The 14,139-nt window shown below is 38.2% G+C and overlaps 1 protein-coding gene across 19 annotated transcripts in view; it reads right to left on the reverse strand.

The window, feature by feature from the left end:
• heph (polypyrimidine tract-binding protein 1 heph) overlaps positions 1–14,139 on the reverse strand; it is a 435,707-nt gene that overhangs the window by 116,535 nt on the left and 305,033 nt on the right. Inside the window, exon 1 of one of the 19 annotated variants that reach the window (XM_033340795.2) lies at positions 1,311–1,547. The exons of 17 other annotated variants lie outside the window; for them this stretch is intronic. In XM_033340795.2, coding sequence (XP_033196686.1) covers positions 1,311–1,352 — 42 coding nt within the window. In that variant the 5' untranslated portion in view covers positions 1,353–1,547. Of the gene's footprint in view, positions 1–1,304; positions 1,548–14,139 lie in introns of those variants that run through there. One more of the 19 variants, XM_033340794.2, reaches the window with a different exon arrangement.

The raw sequence follows: 14,139 nt of genomic DNA on the forward strand, positions 1-14,139 counted from the left end.
CGTGCGGCAATATGCAGCGGCAAACAAGTTCAAACACGCGAGGAGCAACCGATCCTGTCCCAATAATAAAAATCAGCTGTCGTATTATTCGAGGAGAGCCAAGCATGGTCCACGTAAAAGAGATTCCCATCGATATCGCCCTGCTTATCCTGTTTCATCTCGCTTGCTATACTAGAAGTTCCCCATCTTTTCGTCCTCCCTTGGCTCGATAGGATCTTTGGGATCTCGATAGGACCAGCACGATAGAAAATTCGCTTCGCTTAATAAATAAATAATATACACAAAATATTAAACGTTAAGTATTAAAATTTCCTTGTATTTAAGATTCTAATTCTTATAAGCTGTTTACTAAATGTTTTACGCTTAGGATCGCGTAGACGGAAACGTCGTACAATACATATAAATCTTTTAGTAATGTGACAACTATTTCTTACACTTTATCTCGAAATTATATAATCTATCTCAAGGCAATGTATTTTTAGGAATAAGAGTAGAGGTAAATATTACAGAGAAATTTCTTGGAAACGTATTGTGATCACGCAAAGACCTACTGACCACGTTTTGTTTACATACTTTTCGTTTCTTCTTGAATGGCCATGAGCTACATCAGAATGAATCGACTGCGTTCGTACAGGAAGAAAAGAAAATAATGCGTAGCATGTAATATTTCATCTCAGACTGTGCAAAAATCTGTCGATTTTAATCGAAGAATAATTTGACCGCTAGAGCAGAAAATACTAAATTTATGTACAGTTCCTAAAAAATTAAACAACTCGAAAATTAAAAAACGAGGAAAGTATTCAACTGAATGTTTACATGTTTGTATAATAATCTTGTACACGAAATACCAGGAAATAACTATAACCAAGAGATATAGGAATAAAATAACAAATTTCAGTAATACATTTTGCATGAAGCACTCTCAGAGAAATTTTTAAATATATTTATATATTAGTATAATAATATCCTCTGTAATTGTACTCTAGTTTCCTATATGCAATGCATTAATACGCTTGTCAAATACCATATAAAACACTAAATAGTTATAACCTGCATATATCAAGAAACAAGAGTACTGAAAGATAATTATTATTCTTTGAGAGCTTCCTACTTTGCTACTGTAAAAGAAACACATCTTACGAAACACAACAGATATATAAACAATGCCGCCATATTGCGATATGCAGTTTGATTCTCGATATGCAAGCAATCGATATAAATCTTCAACTATCGAAACACGTATCATATCTTTATACCTAACCATTAAATAAAATGCGGCCAATAATCAGAAATTAAAAACTTACGCGTACAGGCAATACATCCAGCAAGGAATATGGACCGTTTGTTGTCATAGAGTTCGCGTTTTAGATCGTTGCGCATGTCCATGGATCGTTCGAACGTCGACACACGAAACTATCACTGATGCGGCACAGAAATACAAAAAAGCACATGTCACGCAAAAAAATATACAACACTAAACGCTCGCGAGTATGTTAAACGATGACGCAACAGTTTCCGAATCAACACATCCAAAATACGACGGAAAGCAAGACTGAACGCGGGAAAGTGATGCGAAACGACGACCGGTCAATGTCACGTTGATGCTCGCGCGTCCCCGTCACTACTCGGTTTCCTTCGGTTGCGCGCGCTGTCGGTATAGGAGTGGGGAAGACTATCGCCCGCATTAAATATAAGTGCGCGAAAGATGAATATAAATACGCTGTTTGCGAGAAGTATTTGTATTTATGATTAATTAAGCATGTCGAAGTATATTAAATTTAGTATTATTTAATCCACTGAATATTTTGATATTTTGTATATTTTTGTATACTATGTGTACTTTTTGCATTTTTGCAGACTTAAAATTTCCTACAAGTGAATAAAATTCTGCAGTCCAGTTATTAGTATTCTACTATTTTCAGTTTAGTCAGATTTACACTTTATCCTGTCTGTATTTTAATTAAGAACCAATAATACGCCATAAATACAATCTAATTTTATGACAATAATATTCGATAAGATTAATGATTATCTTATTTGTTCGATATTTTCTATTTTATAAAAGTTTATTGCTTTGAACCATCACAATGCTTCCCTAATTAAAAAGGACAAAAATTATCTGTATCACCTTGTAAAAGTTATAGTATAAAAATATATGTGAAAAAGGAAGTAGAAGGGAAAACGCACGTGCCGGGACGCAACAGGCGACGCTACGCTTGCATCCCCATTAGAATTCCAAGTAGGTTTCCCTTTTTCTCTTTCCTCCCGTTTCGCTAGCCATAACTTCCGTCCTTCAGGCATGTTTCCACCCTCGACCACCGACAGGAAACCCAGATTCTTTTCTTCGAAGACGAACCAGAGTGCAGATAAGCCAGCGCCATGTCGCCCTTTCGCGACAAATGCATTTCAGCGACTCCTTAGAGTGCACTGAGGAAACCTCTGATTGTGAGAGTATTATTATGGAGAGATACGCTTTTATAAATCTTGCTTTATTAGAAAATGCTTCTTCTATCTTTTACCAAGATTATTGAAATTTTTCAGAATTATTACGAATCCTTAATTCATTACCATCTTATCGTGTATTTTTACGTCGTTGTGAATTTATCGTCAATTTTAGGATTTTTCTAATATATTGCGAATTTTTAAGTACTAAAAAATACGCCATTAATTATTAATTAACATGCAAAGTACTATAGCGTTAGTCATAATTTCTCACACATTTTAATTACTCCTCATTAATCTCTGCGTGAAAATAAATACTCGCGATCTCGAACCGGGACAATAAACTAGCATACATATCATCGTTTTTAAAAGCATCGACGCACGATAAATCAACTCCTTGTTCTAGTAGCGAGAAGGAAAAGCCCCGAGGAGCATCAATTATCCGGACAAGTCAGAAACATACTAGTCGAAGCGACGAACAGAAAAAGAGAAAAGAAAAAGGGAAAAACAGGAGAAAACGCTGTTCGAAAAGAATCGAATGCAAAAGAGCACTTTGGCGTTCAGCCATCGCTCTCGATCTTTCATCGAATCGAATTAATTGCGTCTGGAAGAGGGAGAAAGATGCAACGATCCGTGGCGAGAGGAAACTTGCGTGAAGCAGGCGAAGAAAAATCGAACGTGACTCGTCTTTCGTTTTTCAATTATACGTGGTAAAGGATATCGACGATTCTATAAATGAAGACCGAGCGTGGCGGAGACTGATGGATGAATACAGAGGCAGGAAAAAAGCAAAGGAGCCTGCTGTTCGTTTAATTGGTCGCCACCCCTTTCCAAGTGGAATCGCCCGAAGACGAATGAGAAACGCGAAAAAAGGCGAATCAGAGCAAACGGATGGAAACGACAAAAAATTATGTGAAAATTATGTGAAGACATTTCAATATTATTGTCGGTTGGCGTGTAAAAGTTTCGATAAAAAGGAAAATTACAAGATGAGATAATGCGAAAGTTTTTCTTGAAATGATTCCCTGAATGGGTTGTTTTGATGAAAAAAAACTTGCTGACTTGGTAATATCTGATTAGATTTTTTAGACGTTTCGAGTAATATAAAAAATTGTGAGTCCCGTTTAATTTTCTTCTGGTTCAAGAAAATTCAAGATCAAATCGAGAATTAGAGTGTTTCATCTAGAAAATTGTCGATATAAATAGCTCACATTTTTTGCGTTTATAAAATTAATTTTACGTTAGGTTTAGACTTAGTTTTAATATAGAATTAAGAATTAAGAATTGAAATTGTTCGCGATGCTTTTGATGTTTTAGACCTTTTAGACAGCCCTTTTCGATATATTGTAATTTGAAAAAAATCAGACATACAGAACAAATTGTAAATTACTACCCATAGCGCAAAAACTTTCAGCATATAGTATTTAATACCTCGCATATAGCAACCCTAGTACATTAAATAGTTACATGAACATAAAATAAAGCAAGGAAAAGGAAATATTCTGGTGTTACAAAAACACGGTCCCCGAGAGCTACTCGATCTCCATCCCTGGCGTTCATCCCCTGGAAAGACTCGCACCGGTATTATTACAAAGCGACGCATTAAACTACACGATATTTTACTTTTATCTCGATTTGCCCTAATAAAATAGCCAGCCTTCCCTTCGGTAGAACGTTGGTGTGCGTTCATGTAAAAGCCAGTTGCCACCATTTTTCATCCCTCCGACACGTCCCCTTTAGACTCATGCTCGCGTTTCGATCACGATGAATACACGCCACCCGATATCGATTTCGATAGGTCACTTGTCCTTTTTATACGTATACATTGCGAGTTTCTTTATGATTTCTCTGCACCCGGCTACATTTTCAATACCACCCCCTAGCAACGATTCATCATTCCATCGACGAATTTACACGATCGGTGGTGGTGTAATATGAAAAAAAGGAAAAGAGGAAACAGGTAGAACGAAGCGTGCTACCTGATTTTATTTATTTGGTTTTCGATTCGTTTGATAATTGGGCGTGTCAATTTTCTGTAATTCGTATAAAATAATAACTTTGACGACTATTTGTTCTAGTTCGATATCTCAGAACGAATATTTGTCAAGGTGTCGATTCGAACATTGAACTTTAAGGTCGGAGTAGGTGAACGTTTCTAACATTAGGGTAATCGCGAGAGAAAGTAGAGAGAGAATAACCATATCGTGTTACATAATTGAATTCACGTTCATGAAAAAGAATATTAAACGAAAAAAAGAATAGTACAACTACCTGACTAGAACGAAATTCAGGCAATAGAAGCTCCGGAAAACAGCACGGTAATTAGATACAAAAAATTCAAGTGAAATTCAGCGAAACAATTGTCATTCGCTAGTACCAACAATCAGGAAAACGCTTCAAAGATGAAGAAATTATAAAACAAAAGAAAGTACATCCTCCGATAGCAGAGGTAGCTACGCAAATGACACTAAATTTGCTTGTATTCAACGAAACAAAGGCGCTAACAATTCTCTCTCTGCATCACGCAAGATAAAAGTTACGGAAAACTGAACGAACGAACCATCCTCTGTCTCCCAAATCTATCAGTATCGTATCGAAAAATAAAAAAATGAGTTGGGAAAAGATATCCTTTGGCAGGAGAGGACCAATTGCAACCAGTGTCACAGTGTAGTCAGTAGGTAAACAAGAATGAAATTCAATCTACGTAGAAACAAGGAAGCCTAACAATTTCTATTTTCGTTGGATCAACCCTTTGTCTTGCAATATTCAGATACAATCGAGTACGACACTTCCTAACGCAATAAATCTGATATTAGATCATCCTGAAAATTTCCACACGAATATTTGGTTTATCGAACAATTTCTAAAGAATCGATAAGTTTATAATTCACATTGTAGATCGTTTAATGTATCTAGATAAATATTATCGATTCCTTCTAAATCTTTCATAGTTAGAATTTTGGTTACTTATTTTAATTATAAAAGATTATAATCGATTACAGACGAGACAGAGCAATCCATCAAGCGCAAGAAACTCGAGCTACGTTCGTTGGAGATTGGCTTTCGTGAAACGTAGAGCTTCGGGGATAGTGCTTGCAAGCCGTGCAATCGAAAGGGGTTGCCTAAACGCTCGTATGGTCGACGAGGTAATACATATTGACGTTTCGCCAATAATTTCGCAACGTCCCGACGCTAGGCGTCGATGAGATTCCGAATGATGTACTACACCCCTCATAACGGCTGCAGAAATCGGAGACACGAAATTTTATCGAACGCGTGACTTTCAGAAAATGATTTCTCAAATTTTATCCGAGTCACGGTGTTTTAACAATTTTTCATAGCCGAATTTGGCGAACAGCGAGGCAAATCGCTTAGCTTGATCCGAATATCTTTCCGACTCGTTATAAAAATCGTTCTACCTCATCCTACCGACAAAGTTTCACTGTTCACTCCTGGGACACCCTGTATATGCGATAAATTCCGGACGAATAACAAGAATAAACGGATGCACGAAACGCACGGTTCCGTTCGACGTATATTTCTCGGTTTTAGCTTTCGCCCCATGCTTTTCGCAAAACAGAGGGAAAACGTCAAAATGCGAAAACAATTCGCCCGCTAATAGGAACAATTCCGAACAATACAGGCGTCGTTAAACTTTATTTATCACGATGAACAGAGATAAAAGGCGGAATGGAAAACGCTTGACGATTTTTTTTTCAGGCTAAAGGGCGGAAAAAAGAAACGGAAGGGATGAAAGTAGAGTTTTCACGATTCTATATATTCGTTCGTAGAAGACGAGGAGTCGTGATTAATGCACCGTAGAGGATGATAACGGCGACATCAAAGAACGTCGATGTTCCCACGTAAAAGGGGATCTTTCTGTGAAAAAATTTGGTCAGACGAATTCGAGTATGATCGCTAATTAATTAGGAGTGTTAGTGGTGAGTCGAATAGAGCTTTGAAATTTTATATTTTCGTGCGAGTGGAATTTTGTACATTGGCTGCTGGGTATTCAGGCATATTTTCGAAAGTAGTAGAAATCGTAGAAATAATCGGTAGAAATGAAATATAGGAGAAGAATTATATAAAAGATCATAGAAAGAAATTATATCAAAGAAAGAGAAATTTACTATTGCGACAACCCAGAGATTCGACAGAGATCGAAGGCAGATCATTTCCCATCGGTCATAAACAGCGACAATAACTCGGCCGATATAATCGTCCCTAATTTTCTGTCACTATTTTCCCTTGGAACACGCATTGTCACGCTATCCCAATAAGCAGTAATTGAACGACGAAAGGCACATGGGAGAATTGCGAAACGACCCCGTTCCACTCGTCGCCATTTTGCTCGAGGAACCATGTCCGTCTGTTTACGAGACTCTGTCTGCTACATCAACGAGAGAACACTGCGATAATCGTAAAACCGTATCCGACGGGTAATCGCTAAATCGAAAGAACAGACAGCTGCGAGCTCTCGAATTTGACTGCCTTCGTCGAATTATAGAAGGTCGTATATTCACGATGACAAGACGAGTAGCTGTTTAATTGGGAAATAATAGCCATCAGATGTTTTATCCTCGAGTGGTCTGCTTATAATTTAAGGATTTTGGATTTAAGGTTCAAAATGTTGAAAGGCTTTGTATTCGATGTCAACAAATCTTGACAAGTGAAAGAATTTTTTGAATTTGTAGAATTATGAATTTCACTTGAGAACTTCATATACTCTCTCAATACATACTACTGAACTAAAAGCGAAGTAAGAAAAGTTATATTAAAATAAGTATAATTACATGTACAGAGATAGTGTATGCCGGTTTTAATCGTCGCTCGCACAACGCTACTATACCAATCGAAGAAAGGATAACAATACTCTTCTAGGGAGCACGTGCATACATTTATATCGACGGATGTTACCACAAAAAGTTAACCTTCCTATGTAACTCCGGCTGAGGATTACATGAAACGGCAATAACAATCTGCCCCGATTTCATTTGCCTCTAGACCTTGCGAGCCAAAACAATCGTTAGCATTCAGAGGCGCAATAATATGAAACTCTGCCAGATTCGAATTTTCCGTTGACATTTTCTACGCTCATGTGCCGCCGCTACACTAGATAATAGCGAAAGGCTGGCAAAGAAATTTCTGTTTCACCCCTCAGGAATCCTACGTTTCCGTGCGGCTGTCGTACCGTAGAAGATAACACGGGACGCTATTAATCATGTCAGGTGATGCACCGCGTCGAAACGCGTTATAAACGCGGCGTACGCCATTGTATCGCGGCGTGCAGACGCCACTGGACATAGGAAGGGGTGTCGCACGGGTGGTAACGGTTCATCAATAACCGGCATTTCCAAGCTGACTGTCCGTTCTACGGTTCTACATCCTTTCCATAAAACTGGCAAGACCGTCTATCGGGCCATCGGCCAATTTATTAACCCCTCGCCGTGTCACCCTTCGCCTATTGGCACCCTTTCGTCGTCAGAGAAATTTATCGCAGGCGCAGTCTACGATCGCACACATCCTCGTTCTACATAGATTATGTTATAGATTATGTCTTTTCTAGATAAAATTCCGTAGCTCGGCTGCAAAAGGTACTTGTGTCATATTTTTGCAAAAACGAATTGAAACCGTTATTGAATTTTTAAATAAAAGTATATTCTATGTGAAAAAAGAAAACGACAATTTCAGATTCTACCTTAGAAATAAACTTGATGAAATAAACTTTCTAGAAAAAATAGCAAAGTCAAAATAAAAAGATACGAATAGCATAAGCTTTAATTTTCTCTTCTGGTGTCAAAAAATAAATTAGAAAAGGAACAGTAGAATGTTCTGTGTCAGAAATTATTTGAACATGAACTTTTTAACGTATCTTCGAGCGCTAGTATCTCAAATTTATAGATATCGACGTTGGTATTTCTTGCGCCAGGTGGCAGAATTATTTCGAGAGAAATCGTTTAGTTGAAATTTCGGTAATTATTTAGAAAAGGGGACAAGGTAATACCATTATTCCTGACGTAGGGCGATCATGGTTCAAAACATAATTAATGGTTGAAAAGTTATAACCGAAAGAAAATGCTACTTGTTGCATTACTTCTTATTAGGATTGTGATACTAATGGTGATAAAGTATGGCAGATTAGATTACGTTAGATCGCGTGGGTGGTCCAAAATCCAATTTTTTACATACTATCACTGACATTTTAATTTAATTTTTAATTATCTTCTTTAATTAAGATATCTTGTTAGGTATGCACATTGTATTAATTATAGGTTAATTGAAATGGCTATTAAGAAGGCTGAATGGCGATTGTTGTTGAATAGATAATGTGGTCAAGGTTGCGTCGTAGTAATGGAATTCGTAGGCGGGTGAATTGAGTTTCTGGAACTGGGGTGGTTAATGGGAATATATAGTGGATACAAAGGCTAATTCTGTGCTTCTGTTTGGCTTGTGTTCTTGCTTGTTAATACCGCAAGTAGGAGGGCATTTGACGAATGCATTCCTGATTAAGTGGCAAAGAAGGGGTTGAGAATTAAGAATCGAAATATTATTCAATAAACTACAATCGATATGTTCAAACGATACATCTTAACAATTCCTCGCTGTATTAAAGAGATACTCCTATGCCGACAAATAAATGAACAAAGCAAGAGACAAAATAAAATTCGAGCGAAAGCTTCCGCTTTAAAATACATTCGCAGTGTGAAAATCATTTATCAAAATATAAAGCTCCTCGCAGTAAAAGATCGCGATCTCAAGAATTCCCGTGGCACTTCTCTTCTAATGGCAACAAAGAGGGGCAGAATCTCGATAACGCCACGATCGAGCAGTGCATTCGAGCTTTTCAAAGCTGTTAACGAACGAAAACGCGAATAATCGAGTCGATGACGCCGGCAATGCCTCGAAGTAACGTCCATAAATCACTGATGGCGTTTTCCGCTGGATAAAAAAAAAAAATGTAGCCCGGAAACGAGACGAAACGAATTGAAAACCAGCCCCGATAGTGATCAATCAAATTGATATTTATTCTGGCTGTTTAATACGTTTAATATGACTTCCATCGACCGCGGCAAATGCACGGATGGTCGCAATGATTTCCAACCCCTCTGACGGTGCGTGAGGACTGAAATATGAACGTTGTGTTTCGCTCGATCGCTTCGAGATTTGTTTTCCAGCGAGAATGCCCCGAATCGATTGATTTTTTTTCACAGGCTCGAGAGAAGTTTTACTGTTGGGGTTAATTTTGAAAATTATTTCTCTTTTCGTTTTATTATCTTTAATAAGGAAGTTTCGAAACAGTTTTGAACTCTTCTTTGAAGAATTTCTTCTTTTATCAACTTCTCGATATGCCTGTTTTTCAAAGTAATGCCATTTTCTTTTTCTATATCGATCACTTAAATTAAATTTGCACGCTGATATTAGGCACTTTCTTAAGAACCTTCAAAAGTTATTGGATAGTTTAAAGACAGTTTTCAAGAATTGCAAAATATGATAAGACGACAGCCACATGTACAGTGAGAAAGAAGTTGATAACAAGAAAGAAACAGGTCTTCGTATCTTCGAAAATCATTCTCTGATTCTTTGCATGGAACATCATTTAATCTTCGTTTCCACCCATTTCTTAACGTCGATCGGTTCTCGAGAGAGCTTAAATGTTTGCGCGAGCCAGGAGGTTGCGTTTGCTCGAATTTCACATCGAATTTCTCGTCGCTCCCGAAACGGTGGGTCGGGATATTTCGAATCGACCGAAAGTTTCTCTTACGTATGTTTGGATTCGCCGGCAAATATAACCCTATATTAACCGTGCGATCGGAGAGTGCACGGTGCCCCGGGGGTGCTTTTGACGCTTTCGAGCTTCTCTGTCTCCCTGCCTGTCGCACGCGTTCGGCTCACGCTTTCTAATTTGCTCCACCACCTTCTCCGACTGATGAATATCGGCCTGAATTGTCGCCAACTGGACCGACGATCGATCGATTCGTAGAATCGTGGATGGAGAAACGCTTTTTCAGAAAATTATGTCGGGAAGATTGAGAATCTGAGAAGCGTAGCGAACGCCTCTCATTTGTTCGGCGAAGTTTAGCAAAGTTTGGTAATGTTTGATAAAGTTCGAATATCGATTATCGGAGTTCTTGGCGCAGGGTTACTTTCGTGAATTATTTTAAGAAGAGTGGAAATTCAGGTAATGTGTGTGTACGTGTACAGCGAGTGTTCGGTGAAGTTTAGTTTCGTTTGAATAGTCGTCAATGTGACAAATAATTGGTTAGTAAAATGATAGATGAAGAATTGCTTCTTCCATCATATACAATAAAATGAAGCGCAGCGATTATGCGAATACTTGGATCATAATTTGAATATTAAATGACTAGTTAGGCACTCACTATTTGTAAAAAGTACTTAAATCGCTCAATTATGTTTCGCTCGCTAGAAAACGTTAAATATTTCAACAGGATTTCGTAGCACCCTAAAAGCGTTCGAAACGACGCAACATCTGACGCTGGAGGCGAATCTACCTGCAGCCATCGTTGTAGAAGGTTGGTTATCTTAATCCCCAACATTATCACCAACGAAATATTTCAGAAGAAAACGCTTACCATAAACTTACAGTCAACGTGTTAAATTCGAGTGAAAGACCAAATATTAATCACGTGTTTCGGTATTAAAACGAAACAATTTTTTAAAAACGATTCAATTATCGATTAGAACCTCTAACATATTTAACATCATCGAGAATAACAAGAGTAACAAAATGTGAATCTTTGGTACAAAAATTGTCTGAAATTCGACTAAATACTGAACTTGTTGTCTCGTCACTGCTACACACCCTCCTTGAACCTTCGCATTTATTTTAGCCTCGATGAACCCGCACTTTTTCAACATTGTTACGTCCAGCGACGCTCTACCTAGACCAGACCACACAACCAGGCTTACTGCGTACCCTCAATAGTCTTAAGAATCTACCATAAATCTCAGGAATTTTCTAGCTAAACTCCTTCAGACCCAACAAACATCTCTTTACTAAATCGTTTTCTACAGGTTTATTGTTTACTACGGGAAAGTTAGTTATCTCACGCATGATGCTTCCCACTAGCAACTGTCTGTCTCGGGGGCGGATAGCACCCTTCCTCGCCCACCGACCTAGAAAACAAGTCAATTGACAGCGAAGTCTTTCCCTCACTCGGCCAACGAAAACTTGTCCTTAACAAATCGGCTCTTTTCGTGTCGTTAGACCCACCCACAGCAAGCATCCTCCGCAGCATCATCTTCACAGAAAGTCAGTGATCGTCTAAGCGTGCTACACATCTCTCTAGTGAAGAAGTTGTTTGAATAAACATTGTAAACTCATTTGAATCATCCCTATTGTCGTAACAAAAATAAGGGGATCGATCAGTTCGTGGCGTCGATTATTTAATCGTAACGGGAATTTACGACTCTGGTTGACGTGCTATCTCGCGACCGCGTCTCTCCGCGAACGGTCGAAACAAACATCAAACTCCGACGAAGGCTTTCAACAAACTGTCTCCAAAATCTAACCTAACAAACGTCAACGATCCCATAGGAACGAAAGAAAAACAACAGAAAAAATAAACAAAATAATGAAGCTAGATCGATGATTCTTCGAGGTCGAAGAGGAGACGACTTTTTATCTACAACGCGAGAACAAATCGTCGTCGAAAACGGAATATTAAAAGCGTAAAGAGGTAGCGAACTTTCGACCGTTGCTAGGCTTATTTATACTGGACGAGGCTGTTTAACGCGGAACCGTTTTCCTTATTTTTACGCCCGGCCCCATTAAGAACTTCCACGCTTTTATACCGTGACGTCCAATTTTTTTACGACCACGCTTTCGCGTCTTTACGACCGCCAATATCTTTTTATCGTCGTGGTTCACGGTAGCGCCCTCCACGTTTCGGTTTCGAAGCACCGACCGTTTAAATCTTAATCACTGGCTTCAATTCCACAGCGGTTTACCCCATTCACCGGTTTCTTGTTAGACGCCACCCTAAGATACTTCCGATGCACGTGGCTTGCTGATTTTGGCGAAATTTTATTTTTTTTTCTTTTATGTTATTTTATGAAATATGCTGCAATTGTAAAATATTTATCTCGGAGAGTTTGCCATTCTCTTCCATAATCTTGATCCGATTATTTATATGTATATCGTTTTATAAAACGTCAAACATTTTTATCGGGTTGCAAACATTTTTACAATAAAAATTCTCATTTCTGTTATAAAAGTACGTTTCGATTCGATTAGTACAGGATTTTAATAAAAATAAAGGCAAAACAGAAACATTCTCTTACTACTCAATCGTATTATAAGTAAAGAAAGATTTACAATTATCTGTGGGAAAGTGAATAGCAGTGTAGCTTGAGAATCTTAGTTAAGTTTTACATGGAACAACTTTCAGAATAATGCGCGTATCAAAAGTCACTGCAAACTATGATTGATCTGTACTACCAGCCGCTGGGATGGACTGCAAGTGAAAACAGATCGTGCACTGTCAGACACGTTTCGCAATTGATATCACGTAGGAATTACGTCTCTAATTTTTCACATTGATCCAATTCTCTTGCACAATTGAACTAACATTATCAGTGAATTTTTGAACCAATGATCAGACTAAATTTAAGCGCGAGTTTTGTTTTAGATACGTAGTATTAATAAAATTTGAAGGGAAAGAATTTTCTCTTGGGAAATATAAAGAATCAAAAACTTAGAAAATATCGACAATGTAAAGAGCGCAGAATTGTATGAAACTAGAAATGAAAAAAATCGAAAATTTCATACTTGAGAAATTCAGTCGATGATTTAGTAGATTCGGCAAATTTGTAATTTCCAAATTATAGTCGAATATATTTATAAAGACGGAAAAGCGAAGCAAGGGAGGGTGAGTTACGGTAAGATTACAAGGAGAAACGGGCGAAAATAGCAAGAGCAGAGAAAGTAACGGGGTGGAAAGGGAAGTCTGGCACGCAGCCAGACCCGGATCTCAATGGGAATCGTGTTACCTGTCTCATGCTACTTTGTAGCGCTACCCTAATCTCGCATCCGGTGTGATTTATCGGGCTGTGGCCTTACGGCGCGTGCCTTACGATCCCGCTGGATTTGTTCCTGCGGGTAATCGAGAATCGACCTAGAAGAACGTTCTAGGAATTGACGTTTCCAGGAGAACGATGTGTCAGAGCACAAAAATATTCGCAAATGCTGAATCGAGTGAGACAGGGTTGTTCGAAACGAACGAATTTCTCCACTTCGAGATTCGAATCTTTGTCTCGTTACTTTCTTCGTTTGAACAAAAGGTTTATCTGATCCAAGTGTCTATGATAATCGATTCTCATGGTGGCAAAATATTCGTAAACGAATCGAAGTGAACTGAACGAATTCGTGGTAAGTAGACGCAGAATTTGAGAGAATAACCTTCAACGTATCTTGCACTACTCAGCCAAAGCTTTTAATTATCAAAAAGTTGCTCTCAATTCACTTAACTTCCATCCAGTTCGCGAAAACACTTCCCAAACCAGCCATCAGAATCGGATCAAATGAAGTTCGATGAAAGAAAACAGCAAAAACAGCGAAGGAATAAGGAAGAGAGGTTTGAAGAATCGAGATTAAGAACGCGTTTAAAATTCAAAAGAGAATCGTTTCTACTTTCTAGGCGTTTTCGTCGATTAGCAAGCGAAATTAACAGAATACTA

The sequence above is a fragment of the Bombus vancouverensis genome, chromosome 16, assembly GCF_051014615.1.
Source record: "Bombus vancouverensis nearcticus chromosome 16, iyBomVanc1_principal, whole genome shotgun sequence".
NCBI lineage: Eukaryota > Metazoa > Arthropoda > Insecta > Hymenoptera > Apidae > Bombus > Bombus vancouverensis.